Here is a 20,553-nt window from a genome sequence, read left to right on the forward strand (position 1 = left end):
ATCTATTTTTATTTTTGAAATTCACCGGTAAATGCTGCACTTCCACCCTAGGCTTATACTCGAGTCAATAAGTTTTCCCAGTTTTTTGTGGCAAAATTAGGGGGGTCGGCTTATACTCGGGTCGGCTTATACTCGAGTATATACGGTATATCCCTTTGTCCCTTTTTTCATTATTACCTATACATCATACTTATAGCTCCATACACACATAGACCTTATCACTTTTGACTACAAGAACATCCCTTTTTCCCTCTGGACAATGGTCAGTTCTATTTCCTGGCTGTGCATCTTTATATTGTTTTAATGTATGTTTATGTCATTGTTTTGTGGTCTTTTTGTTGTCACCTGATTATGGATCTCGGTCTGTTCCCCTTTTCTCTTTTTCTCTTGCATTGTTTGTCGACTGTCCGTTTCCGATGTCTTGATTGTGGAGATATTATATATACTAGTAAGTGTAAGCAATATTATATACCATAGTATCTTACATTAGGAACCAATCCCTTGTTCCTTTTAGTGCTGATGCATCACACACAAATCGGATTATACAAATATTTACACACAGGTTGTGATGTAACAAGATGGGGAAAAAGCCAAGGGGGTGAATACTTTCCCAAGCTACTCTATAGATAGATCAGCCCAGCCTAGTCCATGGGTTGCCCCTGCGGCATCTGATATGACACGGGTCTATGCTTAGCGCTCACTCAGAAATTAGGCGTTTGCACATAAGCTAGTGCATCTGATTCTCCAGGCGCCGCAGTATTTGGGGGGCTATTTGGTGGGAGGCAGCCTAAGCATACATTTGCTATGCTCTGCTTGGTGACGGCTGCCCTGTAACCATTTAATGACTAGGAATCCATAGATTTAAAGAAGAGTAAATCCAGATTAAATGATAAACGCTGTTATTATCACTTCTGGGGATGGAGAAACTTCCCGCCTATGTAATGATACATCACATAACTGCTAGTCTCCTGTTCTGCTTCTAAGTACTTTGCAGCAAGAAATCCTGTAAACCCTGGATAGTAGGTCGCTGGCTGTGATGGAAGTCCTGGTATACTTCACACGGAGACGTGCATCATCGGTATTATTTCCACTCCTTGGGTCTGTCTTGTAGCTGCTGCCCTCCATGGGGACAGTTAGTTTCTGATTAATGTCTCTCCAGGTGGAGGAGGAACTTGTATAAAGCCTGACCCTGTGATGTTCATTTAGTGTCATAAATATTTGTTTGTTTTCTAATTTCCTATTCTACATTTTCTACCTCCAGCTTATTATCCAGGTCGTTCCTAAATATAGAATTTGCTCTAAGGGAAAATGGCCAGCATTAAAGGGGGTGGCTAATGGATATTTTGGTTTACTTCCAAGACCACCATAGGCCTTTTTTTTCCCCATATAGTTGTGGACAACGTCTTTTTGCATGTTGATGCCTTGGCTAATGTGGGCGTCTTGTTAATGACCTGGGCGTTCTCTGCATGTTGTTCAGTGTATATATTGGCACATGAGCTGCTGGCGTTTATTGCGCTCTTATGTATATTACTATGACTCTCTGCTTGACCACGACTCTTTTCTTTCAGGGATGGTCCTCGTCAGGAGTGAGAATGGTCAGTTGTTAATGATCCCCCAGCAGGCTCTGGCTCAGATGCAGGCTCAGGTTCAAGCACAGGCCCAGTCACAAGCCCAAAATGCAATGGCCACTCGTCCCGCCACTCCTACTAGTGCCCCGCCGGTGCAGATCTCCACGGTGCAGGTACGTCATCAAGATAATGTACAGTCTATAGAGCCACCCCATGCTGCTCTGAGTGACTGCAGCTGCTGTGCCGCATGGGTGAGTGGCTGCGGCTGCTGTGCCGCATGGGTGAGTGGCCACGGCTGCTGTGCCACATGGGTGAGTGGCACCGGCTGCTCTGGCGCATGGGTGAGTGGCCGCGGCTGCTCTGGCGCATGGGTGAGTGGCCCCGGCTGCTGTGCCACATGGGTGAGTGGCCGCGGCTGCTCTGGCGCATGGGTGAGTGGCCGTGGCTGCTGTGCCGCATGGGTGAGTGGCCGCGGCTGCTGTGCCACATGGGTGAGTGGCCCCGGCTGCTCTGGCGCATGGGTGAGTGGCCGCGGCTGCTCTGGCGCATGGGTGAGTGGCCGTGGCTGCTGTGCCGCATGGGTGAGTGGCCGCGGCTGCTGTGCCACATGGGTGAGTGGCCCCGGCTGCTCTGGCACATGGGTGAGTGGCCCCGGCTGCTCTGGCACATGGGTGAGTGGCCCCGGCTGCTCTGGCACATGGGTGAGTGGCCCCGGCTGCTGTGCCGCATGGGTGAGTGGCCCCGGCTGCTCTGGCACATGGGTGAGTGGCCCCGGCTGCTGTGCCGCATGGGTGAGTGGCCGTGGCTGCTGTGCCGCATGGGTGAGTGGCCGCGGCTGCTGTGCCGCATGGGTGAGTGGCCGCGGCTGCAGTGCCGCATGTGTTACTACCAGTAACTTGTGGTCTCTAACAGCTGTCAGAAAACTACAAATCCCAGCATGCTCTGACATCCTGTGCTGCGAGTTGTAGTTTGGAAGCAGCTGTTGTGCCACAGGTGGGCAGGCCAGTGTACTGTGTCATAACAACCTGATGGGATTTGTACCATAAAATGTTAAGAATATTCAAAATTGACTGATGGGCAGATCATCTGTGACAAGACGAACGAGGGGCCTAATGAGAAATTTTAATCTTTCTATAACACATTTACAGCAAGTGAAGACCTGTCTCAATATTTCACTTGCAGTCTCCTGGTGCTCCTCTCTTGGCAAGGCAGGTAGCGCCAACTACCATCATCAAGCAAGTGGCTCAGACACCCACCACCATGCAGCCCACCACCACACTACAGCGGCCCCCAGTTGTACAGGTAAGTCTTTCACATCCTCCTAATACAGATTCACCAAACCATGGACGTTTCACCCCGTGCATCTGCGTCATCTTCTCTCATTCATGTGTCTGCACATCCAGGGCACAGCATTATGATGTCATCACAGTATTCTAACTGCAGCGTTTGGGAAGCAGAATCTTGCTCCTAGATTTCTTATACTGCTTAGTCCGGGTTCAGACTATGCTTCTTTGTGGTATTCTCCTTTTAAAGGGAACTTGTCATGTCCTCAAACCCTGTCAGTATATAGATTAATGGTGTTCTAAAGCTGGGCAGCTGCTGTACTGAAAGCCCTGAGTGAAAATGAACTATGTTCCTCCTGGCAGTCTCTGGCTTTCAGTCATAGAGGCACAGACTTCAGTGAGTACTGAGCAGCACTGACTGACAGCCAGCACTGCACAGATGTACTGCGGAGCTGGCTGTTCCTGCCGGGAAGACAGTTACAGCTGTCACTCACTATCTCATGAGCGGCGGCTGGATAAACACCGGCTAGCAGCGCCAATATGACTGAAAGCCGGAGGCTGCCAGGAGGAGTAAAGTTAATTTCCTCCCAGAAGCCAGGCCCTCTGTGTAGCGAACACACGGCTTTAGTACACTATTGACCTGCAGATTAAGCCCATATCAGCAGGTTACTAGCATCAGGGACATGGCGGGCTCCCTTTACGTGATAGTAATGTTGTTCTTAGCTGCATGTGAACCTGGCCCAAAAAACGTACCCATCACCCCTTCTGGTACCGATCCTGGGCAGGACTCTGTTCACACCTGTGTTTGGGAATGCCTATTGTCTTTGTGTTCAGTTTTATGAACACACAGAAGGAATTGATGTCCATAACGGGTCAGATGCATACGGAATTGGAGGGGCCGCATTGATTATTATGTGATCCATCTGGGTTCTGCCATGGTTAGGGAACGGGGGGGAGGGAATATTTTTCTAAAAAGGCGCACATAATGGAACTCAGATGGATCCCTTAACAGTCAGTGAGGCCACTCACTTTCCGTTTACAGCAGTTATGCAACCATTGAATGGAAAGTTGAGCAGGATTCCTGAACACATGTGTGAACCCGGCCTTACATGTGGTTTTCTTCTCCATTGTTGTCTAAAGTTGAATCTGAACTCTATTGGTTTCCCGTATATGAGAAATGACTCAAAATCAGTAAAAAGAAATTACAAAGTTGCTCTGATTTAATATCCGTTGATGGGTTATACCTGCGCCTGTGAGCGTTGGCAGCCTCCTGAGGGTCAGATCCCCACCGACTATTGTCTGAGCTGCCCCACGCCGTACGGCCTCCAGTATACAGAGGCCGATCACCAGGAGCTGGCACCCCTCACTGGCCATCCTCTAGGAATACGCCATCACTATCCGAAATTCTCCCTTTATTATGAAATGTTTAAAAAGGGGAAAAAAAAGAGAATTGCGCCTGACTCTCAGATGACATCACAATACTGCTGGCCACATCGGGAGCCGTGTACATCTATTGTTCATTTTCCCCTGATTTGTCGCAACAGCCATCTTCTAGCATGGAGTGCTCTGCATGATCATCCAATCACATAAATCATTTAGGACACATTGAGCACTATGAGAGGGTTAATGCTGTGGAAAGCTGTGTGTTGTGTGTCTGCCACCTAGAGGTCTCCATGGGCCAGTGCAACTTTTATTTTGATATTGGGGCTAATGTTGAACTGTCTGTTATGTGGGAAAGTGAGGGGGCGACATTAGGGTATCTGTGCAGGGATGATCTGCCTCCTGCAGGGTGATATTGGCAGTGCAGCCTCTAGGACCACTAACCGCGCAGGTGCTGTAGTGTAATCCCAGCATGGCCTGCTATAGTGTTTTCTTAGGAAGTCTTTTAATACTTGGTTTTATGTGTGACTGGCTGAGTGGCACCATTATGCCAGTTCGCCAGTTATAACAAGCGTGTTGTTTCTTCCGCACAGAATCAGATAGTACTCGGCAGCACGGCGCAAACTGCCACTTTGGGGACAGCAACGGCCGTACAGACTGGAACTCCTCAGAGACCGGTGCAAGGAGCTGCTACCCCTACGACAGCCACCACGGTACAAAGCCCAATGCCACAACCCTTCATTAATTGTAGATCTGCTCTCTGTGACGTGATGGTGCCTGGTACAGGATCTCCGTCTGTCCTGTGGTTAGGGTGAGGCGACACAGCGACTCATTGCAATATAAGATGTAATGGGAAGAGTCCTATATGGGAGGGTCGCAAGTCGCCTACATGGAGCTAGCCCCATAGTATGGCTCCCTCGTACACCTGGACAGTGTCCGTGTACCACCGAGCCATCTTACTACACGAAGTCAAACTATCAGGACATGCTGTATGGAGGATGGCTTTCCATGTCTCCTTCCTCCCAATAGGAAAATAGTAAAAAGTTTGTGCATTAGAAGATAAGTGCACTTTTTTACTTAAAATTGTAGCCCCAATGCCAGAAATTACACTACTGGGATACGAGAGGCCTCTAAAGTTCGGTACTGTCATCACTGGGTTCATATCGCTTATAACCTACTGTATATAGCGAACACTGATGAAGAATAGGGTCCACACCAGGCCTTCATGACATCACCACACCTGTCAGGCGACATTGTCACCTTAATCTGAATTTGGGGCGTATAATTTGAAGGGATCATATCTCCACATAGAAGAAAAATATGTCTGCTTTCCTCCAGAAACAGCGCTACAGCTGTGTATTGGTTGTCTGGTATTGCAGATTGCAGCTAGGGTCCGCATTACACTGCAGCTCCTAGTATTGTAATCTGTGGATATGTAAAGCATTATTTCTGGGGATAAAAAAAATCAGCCAGGAAAGAGGGTATTCATATCCCAAGTCCTAAAAAGTGTGATTTGTCAAGTTTGGCTGCCACTTCTTTTTTGACCACAAGATGGCAGCGTGGAGTGCTAGATGTAGTATTCAGCATGTTACCTGTGCGTCACCATGCTGCTGTCAGCAGAGCGCTGCTGCCCCCCTGTGCCCAGTCTCCTGCCCGCACCCATAAAGAATAGATAAGAACTGGATCACTAAATCCCCGGGACATCGCTGATCTCCAGTAATGGGCGTACTAAACATGTATGATTATGTAGTGCCATTAAATAGATGTATTGTGCGAGTGATTACAAGTTGGTTAAATTAGCAGAAAATTATACATACTTTTTTTTTTTGTTCTTGTACACATTGATGAATATGGACACGTGCTGGTGATTAAAACCTACATTGATTGTGCAGAGCATGAAGTTGCTATATGGGGAATGTGAACAATAGATATTGATTTCCACAGTGATAGTTACATAAAAGATTATCTCCTTCCGTATGGAAGTCTTCCTCTGTGCCATATGGCAGCTTTACCAGTCTTGAGGTTTAAAGGGAACCCGTTACTCTAATCATGCTGCCCAAACCATGGGCGACATGACTCCGAGCACGATTGCAGCCAGGTAGTTTTTTCTCTGAGCCTGGCTCCTATTCACATTGCCCGCGGTTTGGGCATGAGTAGAGTGATAGGTTCCCTTTAGTTAGTTGCCTGGTGACAAGTTTCTGTATGGCACAAGCGAGGTATCTCTGTGGTATATATAAAATAAAACCTCAATAACGTGCTGTAAAGGGTTGACTGATATTATGGACCGCTCTGAAACTTTCACAACCCACTTGTGTAACTTTTCTTTTTTATTATTATATTAATTAGGAGCAGCTCCATCACACCAATGTTTAGGGGTCTGTCAGGGTTTGATGGCAAGCATAGCGCATAATGCGACGCCAACCTTGTAAAAACAACAAACAAACCCAACAGAACACATCAGAAGTTAAACAAAAAATGTTAATGCAAAGGGAGGAAATCAAAATGTCCAGAGTTACTCAACTTTTCATGGATGTTTCGGCCATGTTCACACATCGCAGAACATTTCCGCTGCAGATTTAATCACAAATGTGACTTTCCCCTTACTATTTTACAAGGCATTGTATAAGGTGCAATGAAATTCTGCATAAGCGTGGTGATCTGGAGGGAGGAAAATCTGCCCCATGTTCTCATGTTTTGTGTGGATTCACTCGTACCTCCATTTTCTGCGGAGCTGGAATGTGTAAGCTTACCCTTAGGGTATGTGGGCATAGGACTTTCGATGCAAATTTGATGCTGCCGATTTTTGCTGCCTCAAATGCAGCGTCTTACAGCCCCGGCAAAGTGGATGGGATGTATAGTAATCTCCTGCCCACGGTGCTTCTTTTTACTCAGGGTAAACTGACCTACGGCGAGTTTCAAATCCACAACGTGTCAATTTCTCCCGCTGGTACGCTGCGTTTTCTGCAAAGATTTTCCCCACAGACTTGCTTTAGATGCAGAAATTAAATCTACAGGGGAAAAAACGCATAAAAAACTCAGCAAGAATGTTAATTTTTCTTGTCTGCGGCAAATACTTAGCGTGTGCACATACACTAAAGGAGTTATAACATGCTATCGCCTACCCATGGGGGATAGCTGACAGCCGCTTGGGCTTCACTCCACACAACAAGGCATGCATGTATCCTGTTGTGGCAATTGGTGGGGTTACAACTGATCTAGAGGTATCCCCTGAATCCCCCTTGTAAGATAGGGTAGTGGAAGCCTACAGCACGGGGAGAAGTTTCTAACCCATTATTTGGGAGCATTGGAGCAAATGTCCAATCATCTATCAGCCACTAGCAGAACTAATGGCAAAAATGTGACTTGTTCCTGATAATAGTGTATGTGCCTGTAGGGTTGCACATTACAGAGAGTATTTCATGTACACATGTCTGTCTTTCCGCAGGAAACCATGGAAAATGTGAAGAAATGTAAGAATTTTTTATCTACGTTAATTAAGCTGGCATCATCGGGTAAACAGTCCTCTGAGACAGCAGCTAATGTAAAAGAGCTGGTGCAAAATCTGCTGGTAAGATGTCCGTCCTGTGATTCCCTGGCTCCATGGTGTGATTGACTTTCCTTCTGAAGTAGCGGTCTGATTAACCTATGTCCTGACAGTGGCTCTACCTTTCCTTATATTGCCACTATTTTACACGTTTTTTGCAATTTTGTCAAAATCGCTGTAGCCAGATGTTGACAAAATCTCTATACAGAACAAAAGTCTATGGCCTCAATTTATCATCTGCATTTTTTTTTTTTTTTTTTTTTTTTTAGTAGATTTTTAAATAGGGTGGTCCGCCTCAGGCCACATGTCTGCAGTCACTGTTTGTGACTGCAGACTAGTGAGTCTTCACATTATGTGCCGTGAGGATTTTCCGGGAGCAGCAGCCGTGTGACCTCAAGTATGTGATTTGCATGCAGGCGGTCACGTGCCGACTAGGTGCGCGCAGCCTCGCTCAAAGCATATTATTATTATTATTTATTTATATAGCACCATTAATTCCATGGTGCTGTACATGAGAAAGGAGTTACATACAGAGTTATAGATATCGATTACAGTAAGCAGGTTTACAGTGACAGACTGGTACAGAGGGGAGAGGACCCTGTCCTTGCGGACTTACATTCTATGGGATAGTGGGGAAGAGACAGAAGGTCGGGGTGAGGCGGCGGCTCTGGCGGTGGTGAGGCGGCAGAATGGTTATTGTTGGCTGTATGATTTCTTGAAGAGATGGGTTTTCAGGTTCCGTCTTAAGGAGCCGAGGGTGGTGGATAGTCGGACGTGACTATATTGAGTAAGGCCAGACATGTCTAGTTGGAATGTGGCTGAAAGCATGCAAATTACATGACGGCTGCAATGTCAGAACATTTTTGCCTTAGGAGTACAAAATCTGTCATAATAAGAATATTATTATTGTGTGTGTGTATATATGTGTGTATAATATATATATCAAAAAGTTGAGTCAGCACACCAAATCCAAAATTATAAAGTGCTTTTTAATAGCCCATGTGGTGACGTTTTGGTCCTGGGTACAGACCTTTCTCAGGGTCTCAATTTCTCCACATGGGCTATTAAAAAGCACTTTATAATTTTGGATTTGGTGTGCTGACTCAACTTTTTTGGATAAGTATATACTAGGACTGGTATGTGCCTGTGAGGCGTCTGCACCCTACCTCTTAACTGTGCTGTTTTTTTCTATTATATATACAATATCTATCTATCTATCTATCTGTGTGTGTATATATGTATATATATATATATATATACGCACGCACGCACATACACACGCACACACACACATAATATTCTTATTATGACAGATTTTTGTACTCCTAAGGCAAAAAAAACAACATCTCTCTCTTTCTCTCTCTCTCTCTCTCTCTCTCTCTCTCTCTCTCTCTATAAATTTTATTTATCAGTTATAGAAGACTGATTGTGTGACATAAAGGGGTTGTCTGGCCTAAGGTTACCGTCACACAGTGGCACTTTTGTCGCTACGACGGTACGATTCGTGACGTTCCAGCGATATCCATACGATATCGCTGTGTCTGACACGCAGCAGCGATCAGGGATCCTGCTGAGAATCGTACGTCGTAGCAGATCGTTTGGAACTTTCTTTCGTCGCTGGATCTCCCGCTGTCATCGCTAGATCGGTGTGTGTGACACCGATCCAGCGATGCGTTCGCTTGTAACCAGGGTAAACATCGGGTTACTAAGCGCAGGGCCGCGCTTAGTAACCCGATGTTTATCCTAGTTACCATCGTAAATGTAAAAAAAAAAAAACAGTACATACTTACATTCCGGTGTCCGTCAGCTGTGCTGTGCATTCACTTTACGGCCGGCAGTCAGTCAGTGCGGGAAGCAGATGGCAAGGGACAGACACCGGAATGTAAGTATGTAGTGTTTGGTTTTTTTTTTACGCTGGTAACCAGGGTAAACATCGGGTTACTAAGCGCGGCCCTGCGCTTAGTAACCCGATGTTTACCTTGGTTACCCGGGGACTTCGGCATCGTTGGTCGCTGGAGAGCTGTCTGTGTGACAGCTCTCCAGCGACCACACTACGACTTACCAACGATCACGGCCAGGTCATATCGCTGGTCATGATCGTTGGTAAATCGTATAGTGTAACGGTACCTTTAGGCTACATGACTGCAGTCACTGTTTGTGACTGCAGACTTGTGAATCCTCACATCGCGTGCACTGTAAGGATTCTCAAAGGAAAAAAATCCCAGAAGCAGTGATGAAGAGGCCCCTGTATTTGCAACGGGGGAGAGCTTACTGATGGTGACCATGCCATCATGGGGTTTTTCCCCTCTTTTTGTACGCTCCTATACTGGACTTTGCATGCTTGTATAATATATGAAAAAGCTTAAAGCCTACCGATAATTTAACCTCTGCTCTGCTGCTGGGTATCAGTACTCTGACTGCCATTGATCATCAGCACATTTAAGTATGATATATCCAAAATTTAAAATGGCTGTGCTTTCAAAAAAACAAAAAGCATTGTGAGCACTTTTAATTAATTTCTTGTTATGATCTTATTTTTGTGAAAGAAATAGATCATATCTGAGGATCTTTAAAATAGCATGGTGGTTGTTATTGTCTGGAGATCTTGTTTTCATCCAGAGCTGAAACTTCCAGGGTCTTTCTGACCACCCAGCGTGCAGTGTTAGTAATTAGCTGTATTTGTGTACCTGTGGTGTATTACACAACCCTTGCCGCCTTATGTAACTGATCTGCTAAGACAACTCTGCTCTCCTCGCAGGACGGGAAGATCGAAGCGGAGGATTTCACCAGTAGATTATACAGAGAGCTAAATTCTTCACCTCAACCTTACCTTGTGCCTTTTCTGAAGGTGAGCCGGGGCCCTCTGTCTTCCTGGCTGCACTCTGAGTGATTACGGGGTCTATGTGGCTGGGTCATGCGGTCTCTGAATATTAACATTTTTGTTTTTTAATTTCCTACAGAGGAGCCTCCCTGCCTTGCGCCAGCTGACGCCCGACTCTGCAGCCTTCATTCAACAGAGTCAGCAGCAGCAGCCCCCCACGCAGGCCACGACCACCCTCACCGCAGTCATGTTAAACAGCTCTGTGCAACGCACAGCCGGCAAGACCACTGCCACCGTCACAAATACATTACAGCAGCCAGTCATCAGCCTTGCACATACTGCACAGGCCAAACCTGGACAGCCAACCCCACTGGTACGTAAGCCATAGGGACATCACATGTATAATCTGATTTTCTGTTTGGTTATGAACCAGTCTAACGTTCAGGAAGTGCAAGTCATAATGGCGGTTATGGAATAATCATTAGACTTTCGTCCATCCGGGTACCAGCTTGGCTGTGAAGCACAGCATTCCATTTTGTAATAGAAAGATGTCCATGGTCCTGGTTGGAGAGTCGCTGCATTAGGTAACCCCAATGACCAGGGTAGACAAAAAACTTAGAGGGACTAATGTCACTAAATACATTTATCACCCATCCACAAAACAAGGATAAATATATAATCACTCTGGGTTCAATTGCTGGGCCCCCAGAGACAGGGGGGTACCAAACTCCTTACTATAGCAGTAGTGTCCATCCATGGCCACTGCTCCACCTTCCTCTATCTGGGCCCCAGAGACAGGGGGGTACCAAACTCCTTACTATAGCAGTAGTGTCCATCCAAGGCCACTGCTCCACCTTCCTCTATCTGGGCCCCAGAGACGGGGGGGTACCAAACTCCTTACTATAGCAGTAGTGTCCATCCATGGCCACTGCTCCACCTTCCTCTATCTGGGCCCCAGAGACAGGGGGGTACCAAACTCCTTACTATAGCAGTAGTGTCCATCCAAGGCCACTGCTCCACCTTCCTCTATCTGGGCCCCAGAGACGGGGGGTACCAAACTCCTTACTATAGCAGTAGTGTCCATCCATGGCCACTGCTCCACCTTCCTCTATCTGGGCCCCAGAGACAGGGGGGTACCAAACTCCTTACTATAGCAGTAGTGTCCATCCATGGCCACTGCTCCACCTTCCTCTATCTGGGCCCCAGAGACAGGGGGGTACCAAACTCCTTACTATAGCAGTAGTGTCCATCCATGGCCACTGCTCCACCTTCCTCTATCTGGGCCCCAGAGACTGGGGGTACCAAACTCCCTACTATAGCAGTAGTGTCCATCCATGGCCACTGCTCCACCTTCCTCTATCTGGGCCCCAGAGACAGGGGGGTACCAAACTCCTTACTATAGCAGTAGTGTCCATCCAAGGCCACTGCTCCACCTTCCTCTATCTGGGCCCCAGAGACGGGGGGGTACCAAACTCCTTACTATAGCAGTAGTGTCCATCCATGGCCACTGCTCCACCTTCCTCTATCTGGGCCCCAGAGACTGGGGGTACCAAACTCCCTACTATAGCAGTAGTGTCAATCCATGGCCACTGCTTCACCTTCCTCTATCTGGGCCCCCAGAGATGGGGGGGTGGGGGTTACCAAACTCCTTACTATGGCAGTAGTGTCAATCCATGGCCACTGCTTGACCTTCCTCTATCTGGGCCCCCAGAGATGGGGGGGGGGTTACCAAACTCCTTACTATGGCAGTAGTGTCCATCCATGACCACTGCTCCAGCTTCCTCTATGGGACTGATGGAGACAGTCTTACTGTCATTGACTCTATCCACAGGAGTTAAGAAGCCCTGTTCTTGGGGTCCCAGCGGTGAGACCCGAGACAATAGTGTGCTTATCATCCTGTGGGTAAATTTGGTTAGTGGGTCAACCCCTGTTAACGATTGTGGTGTTATACTACTGTGGGAACAAGGAAAAGTGTTTTTTTTTTCCTTTTTTTCTCAGGCTTGGCCACTATTGTGAACGTGATGAATTAAAGGTGTATTCCCATCTCCAAGATCCTATCCCAACATGTTGTAGGTATAATAATATTAGCAAATACCTCCAGATAGAAATATAGTATAGTTCTTCTGATTCGCTATGGCACTTACCCCATGTGCAGGGCATTGCAGTAGCTTTGGTATCCATGGTTACGACTATTAACAACTAATTGTCACTTTATTAGTGGTTGTCCATGGATACCTACATGGGTTAAGCGACAGAGCGAATCAGAAGAACTATACAACGTTTCTAATTGGAGGTATTTCCTAATAATATTATTATTATTTGGACGCACCCAGCTCTAAATAAATGTGGCAAATTTTAGGGATGTCCATGCACCACACACAGATGTCTTCGCCAGCTCGGAACTCTTAGAGATATTATTCCAATGTCTGGCGAGACTTCAAGTAATTGTGTCAGGTCTCAGTTGGCCCAAAAAGAGGACGAGAGCAGCGTAAAAACAAAAACCAAATCTTTTTATGTAAAATGTGCATGCACCAAAATTTGCTTTTACCTGTCCAAAAATGTGGAATACGTGCCTTGATAGACCATCTCAAACAGTTGAGGGCTGGTTTTATTCCTGAAGTATTGAATAGGAGTTTGTATGTTCTCCCCGTGTTTCCTCCGGGTTCTCCCCACACTCCAAAGACATAGTGATAGGGAATGTGGATTGTGAGCCCCGATGGGGAGAGTGATAATGCGTGTAAAGCCCTGGGGAAATAATGGCGCCATATGAGGGAGTAAAACAAATAAAATTAAGATGGCATGTTTGTGAGCTCAGATAGGGATTTGTGGCCTATGACGTTCTTCTTTTTCTCCCTGCAGGTAATCCAGCAGGCACATAAAGCGGGAGCGGTGGTACGGCAGCCACAGGTCACATTGACCCCGACGCCCATGGTAGCACTTAGACAACCTCAAAGCCGGTTAATGGTCACTACTCAGCAACAAATACAGCTAAACCCGCTGCAGACAGGTGAGTCTTCACCCAGGCGCACTACAAGTCGCAGCTTTCTGTTTTGGCGGTTTTACACTGACTTACACTAGATATTTGCAGACACGGTAGGTTTTGTAATGCTCTTGTGCATCTTTTCCACAGTCCCAGTAGTGAAACCAACCATCATAACCGGAAACAAAACCTTTCCCACGTTGTTGGCGCAGGCGGCTGCGATACAGAAGAATAAATTAAAAGAGCCGGGGGGAGGATCATTTAGGTGAGCTGAGCCTAAAATGGCGGCATGGCGGTGTTTGATCCCTTTCCTAATTCTTGCAGATAGTTGCACCTTTTACTAACCATCTTTTAATATTCTGTCCCCAGAGATGACGATGATATTAATGATGTAGCGTCCATGGCCGGCGTGAACCTATCTGAGGAAAGCGCGCGGATATTGGCCACAAATTCTGAGCTGGTGGGCACGCTAACGCGGTCCTGTAAGGACGAGACGTTCCTTTTACCGTCATTACTACAGCGAAGAATACTAGAGATCGGTAAGTCACAATTTTGCTTTTTTTCCAGAGCCATTGACTTGTTTTGTACACAATGCTTTGATATATGATTATTCTGATTGTAAAGGAATCTGTTATCGAGTAGAGCCCATGTTAGGACGCTGTAACACGCAAGGGGGTCCCACCAAATAGCCGTCCAATTTGGGGATTTGGTTATTTAGAAGAACAAAAATATGGCTGTTTTCTAACCATCACATTATCTGTGTTCAGATTGGGCCCGGTAATGCAGCTCAGTTTTTTAAAGTAAATACAGCTGAGCTGTAGAACCACATACAACCAGTGGATAGAAGGGGGCGCTGTCTTTAGAAAAAAAAAAAAAAAAGCAGATCTGTTTTTCGAGTCCTGTACATTCATTTAAAGGGAATCTGCTGTCACGTTTTTGCCACCTAATCTGGGAGCAGCAAAATGTAGAAGTAGACCCTGATTCCAGCAGTGTCACTTACTGGGTTTCTTGCTGTAACTTTGATAAAATCACTGTTTTATCAGCATGAGATTATCACTAGAGGACAAATATATTTGCTGCCATGTTGTCTCCATATTTGCGTTCTGTGTAACCCCGCCCCCAACACTGATTGGCAGCTTTCTGCCTATGCACAGTGTACACAGAAAACTGCCATACATTCAGGTGTGGGTGGGGTTATACAGAGCTCAGCATTCAGAGAGAGTAACATCTGTAGCAGATAAACAATGATTTTATCAAAACTGAAGCAAGCAACCCAGTAAGTGATAAATTGCTGGAATCGTGGTCTGTACATTATGCTGCTCTCAAATGGGGAAGCAAAGACCTGGTGACAAGTTCCCCTTAACCCCTTTCTGCCATCGGACGTACTATCCCGTCCATGTGACCTGGGATTTAATACCCATGGACGGGATAATACGTCATATGTGATCAGTACTTCATCACGGACCGCTCCCGGCACTTTAACCCCTGGAATACTGCAATCAAACAAGAACGCAGCGTTCCGATGGCATAAAGAAGCATCGCGCAGGGAGAGGGCTCCCTGCATGCTTCCCTGAGACCCTTAGAACAACGTGATGTGATCACGTTGTTCTGAGGTTCTCCCTGCCTGCAGACCCCCGGATCCAAGATGGCCTGTCAGATCAGTCAGTTATCTGACTTTATACAGTGATGTCCCACCCTGGGACAATGTAAAAAAGTTTTTAAAAAAATGCATACCGTGTAAAAAAAAAATTTTTTTTTCAATTCCTAAATAAAAATAAATAAATAAAAAAAATATATTTTCAATAAACACATTTCTTTATGTAACATATATCTTTAACACATTTCTTTATTTCTTTATGTAAATAAAAAAACAATAAAAGTACCCATATTTAGTATCGCCGCGTCCTTAACGACCCGACTTATAAAACTTTCCCACTAATTAACCCCTTTAGTGAGCACGGTAAAAAAAACAAACAAAAACAATGCTTTATTATCATACCGCCGAACAAAATGTGGAATAAACATGCAATCAAAAAGACTGATGTAAATAAACATTGTACCGCTGAAAACGTCATCTTGTCCCACAAATAACGAGCCGCCATACAGCGTCATCAGCAAAAAAATAAAAAAGTTATAACCCTCAGAATAAAGCTATGCAAAAATAATAATTTTTTCTATAAAATAGTTTTTATTGTATAAAAGCGTCAAAACATAAAAAATGATATAAATGAGGTGTCGCTGTAATCACACTGACCCATGTCGGCTTTATCGATTTTACCAAAATGCTAAACGGTATAAACGCCTCCCCCAAAAGAAATTCATGAATTGCTGGTTTTTGTTCATTCTGACTCCCAAAAATAGTAATAAAAAGTGATCAAAAAATGTCATGTGCCCAAAAATGGTACCAATAAAAACGTCAACTTGTCCTGCAAAAAACAAGACCTCACATGACTCTGTGAGCCAAAATATGGAAAAATTATAGCTCTCAAAATGTGGTGATGCAAAAACTATTTTTTGCAATAAAAAGCGTCTTTTAGTGTTTGACAGCTGCTAAACATAAAACCTGCTATAAATAGTAAATCAAAACCCCCTTCATCACCCCCCTTAGTTAGGGAAAAATAATAAAATAAAAAAATGTATTTACTTCCATTTTCCCGTTAGGGTTAGGGAAAAAGTTAGAGTTGGGATTAGGGTTAGGAGTGTGTTTAGGGTTCGGGTTAGGGGTGTGGTTAGGGTTAAGGGTGTGTTCGGGTTAGGGTTGGAGTTAGAATTGGGGGGTTTCCACTGTTTAAGTACATCAGGGGGTCTCCAAACGCGACAGCATATTTTGCACTCAAAAAGTCAAATGGCGCTCCTTTTCTTCCAAGTTCTGTCGTGCGCCCAAACAGTGGTTTACCCCCACATATGGGGTATAGGCGTACTCAGGACAAATTGTACAACTTTTGGGGTTCAATTGCTCCTCTTACCCTTGGTAAAATAAAACAAATTGGATCTGACGTAAATTTTTTGTGAAAAAAAGTTAAATGTTCATTTTTTTTTTCTAAAACATTCCAAAAATTCCTGTGAAGCACCTGAAGGGTTATTAAACTTCTTGAATGTGGTTTTGAGTAACTTGAGGGGTGACAGAATGGTGTCACTTTTGGGAATTTTATATCATATAGATATACTCTGTCCTCCTCCTCCTGGACCTATCCTCTGCCTTTGACACAGTGGACCATTCTCTATTACTACAGACCCTCTCATCCCTTGGCATCACAGACTTGGCCCTATCCTGGATCTCATCATACCTAACAGACCGGACATTCAGCGTCTCCCACTCACACACCCCTCCTCACCTCGCCCCCTATCTGTCGGAGTCCCACAAGGTTCAGTCCTAGGACCCCTGCTCTTCTCCATTTACACTTTTGGCCTGGGACAGCTCATAGAATCTCACGGTTTTCAGTATCATCTCTATGCCGGCCACACACAGATCTACATCTCTGGACCAGATATCACCTCCCTACTAACCAGAATCCCACAATGTCTGTCCACTATTTCATCCTTCTTCTCTGCTAGATTTCTAAAACTTAACATGAACAAAACAGAATTCATTGTCTTTCTCCCATCTCACGTGACCTCCCCAACGAACCTATCCATTACAGTAAACGGCTTCCCACTCTCCTCAGTCCCACAAGCTTGCTGTCTCGGGGTAATCCTTGACACTGATCTCTCCTTCAAACCGCATATCCAAGCTTCCACTTCCTGCCGCCTTCAACTCAAAAATATTTCACGGATCCGTACATTCCTAAACCAAGAATCTGCAAAAACCCTAGTCCATGACCTCATCATCTCCCGCCTCGACTACTGTAACCTCCTGCTCTGTGGCCTCCCCTCGAACACTCTCGCACCCCTCCAATCTATTCTAAACTCTGCTGCTCGACTAATCCACCTGTCCCCTCGCTATTCCCCGGCCTCTCCCCTCTGTCAATCCCTTCACTGGCTTCCCATTGCCCAGAGACTCCAGTACAAAACCCTAACCATGACATACAAAGCCATCCACAACCTGTCTCCTCCATACATCTGTGACCTCGTCTCCTAGTACTTTCCTGCACGCAACCTCCGATCCTCACAAGATCTCCTTCTCTACTCCCCTCTTATCTCCTCTTCCCACAATCGCATATAAGATTTCTCTCGCGTATCACCCCTACTCTGGAGCCCTCTACCACAACATATCAGACTCTCGCCTACCATCGAAACCTTCAAAAAGAACCTGAAGACCCACCTCTTCCGACAAACCTACAGCCTGCAGTAACCACCGATCGACCAAACCGCTGAATGACCAGCTCTACCCTCACCTACTGTATTCTCACCCATCCCTTGTAGATTGTGAGCCCTCGCGGGCAGGGTCCTCTATCCTCCTGTACCAGTTGTGACTTGTATTGATTAAGATTATTATACCTGTTTTTATTATATATACCCCTCCTCACATGTAAGGCGCCATGGAATAAATGGCGCTATAATAGTAAATAATAATAATAATAATATAGACCCCTCAAAGTGACTTCAAATGTGATGCAGTCCCAAAAATAAAAAAACTGGTGTTGTAAAAATGAGAAATCGCTGGTCATCTTTTAACCCTTATAACTTCGTAACAAAAAAAATGTTGGTTCCAGAATTGTGCTGATGTAAAGTAGACATGTGGGAAACGTTACTTATTAAGTATTTTGTGTGATTTAAGGGTATGAAAATTCAAAGTTGTAAAATTGCTAAATTTTCGCCTAATTTCCGTTTTTTTCACAAATAAACGCAGGTAATATCAAAGAAATTTTTAACACTGACGTGAAGTACAATATGTCATGAGAAAATTGTCAGAATCACCAGGATCCATGGAAGCGTTCCAGAGTTATAACCTCATAAAGGGACAGTGGTCAGAATTGTAAAAATTGGCCCGGTCATTAACGTGCAAACCACCCTTGGGGGTAAAGGGTAATCTGACAGCGGACACATGCTGTCCTATCTACAGACTGCAGTATGTTTGACTCTGAAACGCTGCATCGTTTGAGTGACGGGTCTGTCCCTGCATGTCCGTGTACGGGGAGACCTGCCAGTCACTGGCAGCAGGTGGGAGAAGCCGCTGGGGGATGCCCCTGTCACAATAATCTCCGGTGTGGCTTGGTCCCTGGTGGCTCTTAAAGTATATTTTTTCTGTAACACCACAGCATTTCAGAGTTGGACATCCATGGCTGATATCATGCAGCCAGTACCTGATACATGCTCCTTGTGGATCGGGCAACAGGTATCAGCTGTCAGGTTCCCTTTAAAGACTCCTAAGAGCTTTGTGAGGGGGTCTGTGGGAGCAGTTTGCTTGTACGTACAACTGTTGAGGTCAATAGACTTCACAGACCTCTATGGGAACCAGAACATGGGCGGATTGCAGCAGAGCGCTGCTCAGGAAGGTGAAGCAAAACGCATACTGCATTCACTCATCCAGGATCTGGACAGCCTCCTGTCTGTAATATACCTAATGAATTCGCCCAACTAATCCCATAAATGGGGCCATATTTTGTTTAAAGGAAATATATTTAGGGAATTTAATGCGAAGGGGAAAACCCTTTTAAGAAACATTGCTTAATTTTAACACTTTTTTTCTTTTTCTCTAGGTAAAAAACATGGCATTACAGAAATTCACCCCGACGTGGTCGGTTATGTCTCTCATGCTACACAGCAGCGGCTTCAGAACATTGTAGAGAAAATCTCAGAAACGGCTCAGCAAAAGAACATTTCTCATAAGGTGAGTTGTTTAATAAAAATAGTTCTGAAATATGGGAGCAGTAGGATCTGTCCTGGAAGCAGTAGGGATCACAAGGATCTGTACTGGGAGCAGTAGGGATCACAAGGATCTGTCCTGAGATCAGTAGGGATCACAAGGATCTGTCCTGGGATCAGTAGGGATCACAAGGATCTGTACTGGGAGCAGTAGAGACCACAAGGATCTGTCCTGGGATCAGTAGGGATCACAAGGATCTGTCCTGGGATCAGTAGGGATCACAAGGATCTGTACTGGGAGCAGTAGGGACCACAAGGATCTGTCCTGGGAGCAGTAGGGACCACAAGGATCTGTCCTGGGAGCAGTAGAGACCACAATGATCTGTACTGGGAGCAATGGGGGAGTTACTAAAAGGATCTGTACTGGGAGCAGTGGGGGCCACAGGGATCTGTACTGGGAGCAGTGGGAACCCCAAGGACCTATACTGGGAGCAATGGGAACCCAAAGAATCTATACTAGGAGCAGTGTGAATCGCAAAGATCTGTACTGTGAGCAGTGGGGACCGCAAGGATCTGTACTGGGAGCAGTGGGGGGACCTCAGGGATCTGCAGTGGGGGCCACAAGGATCTGTACTGGGGGAAGTGGGGACCACAAGTTCCACCCATGTTAGGCCCAATTCTTTTATTAATGACCATGTGGATGGGACTGAGAGTAGTGTCAGACATTGCTGATGATACAAAACTTTGTAGAATGATAAAAACTGAATGTGACAGTATAAATTACAGAACGATCTGTATAAGTTGGCCGCACAGGCAAACACATGACAGGTAATAATATAATAATAATAATTTTTATTTATATAGCGCCAACATATTCCGCAGCGCTTTACAAATTATAGAGGGGACTTGTACAGACAATAGACATTACAGCATAACAGAAATACAGTTCAAAACAGATACCAGGAGGAGTGAGGGCCCTGCTCGCAAGCTTACAAACTATGGGGAAAAGCGGAGACACGAGAGGTGGATGGTAACAATTGATGTTTAATGTTGATATATATTTAATATATATATATATATATATATATATATATATATATATATATATATATAGTCAATAGAAAGGACTGGCGCATGATTTATTCCTTCCTTACTAAGGACAATGGGGCATTCATTATGTGTAGCGCAAAGGTGCTTCTGACATTGAAATAGGGAGGGGTTCTCTACAGTTA

At 45.3% G+C, this 20,553-nt stretch overlaps 1 protein-coding gene across 2 annotated transcripts in view; it reads left to right on the plus strand.

Moving 5' to 3' along the window:
* The window catches only part of TAF4 (TATA-box binding protein associated factor 4), an 86,298-nt gene that overhangs the window by 57,309 nt on the left and 8,436 nt on the right, over positions 1–20,553 (plus strand). Inside the window, exons 3-12 of one of the 2 annotated variants that reach the window (XM_069751203.1) lie at positions 1,569–1,741; positions 2,751–2,870; positions 4,825–4,944; positions 7,677–7,799; positions 10,534–10,623; positions 10,736–10,969; positions 13,456–13,603; positions 13,727–13,841; positions 13,946–14,115; positions 19,216–19,346. In XM_069751203.1, coding sequence (XP_069607304.1) covers positions 1,569–1,741; positions 2,751–2,870; positions 4,825–4,944; positions 7,677–7,799; positions 10,534–10,623; positions 10,736–10,969; positions 13,456–13,603; positions 13,727–13,841; positions 13,946–14,115; positions 19,216–19,346 — 1,424 coding nt within the window. The remainder of the gene's footprint in view (positions 1–1,568; positions 1,742–2,750; positions 2,871–4,824; positions 4,945–7,676; positions 7,800–10,533; positions 10,624–10,735; positions 10,970–13,455; positions 13,604–13,726; positions 13,842–13,945; positions 14,116–19,215; positions 19,347–20,553) is intronic. The other variant, XM_069751204.1, reaches the window with a different exon arrangement.

The sequence above is a fragment of the Ranitomeya imitator genome, chromosome 2 (assembly GCF_032444005.1).
Source record: "Ranitomeya imitator isolate aRanImi1 chromosome 2, aRanImi1.pri, whole genome shotgun sequence".
Classification (NCBI taxonomy): Eukaryota; Metazoa; Chordata; class Amphibia; order Anura; family Dendrobatidae; genus Ranitomeya; species Ranitomeya imitator.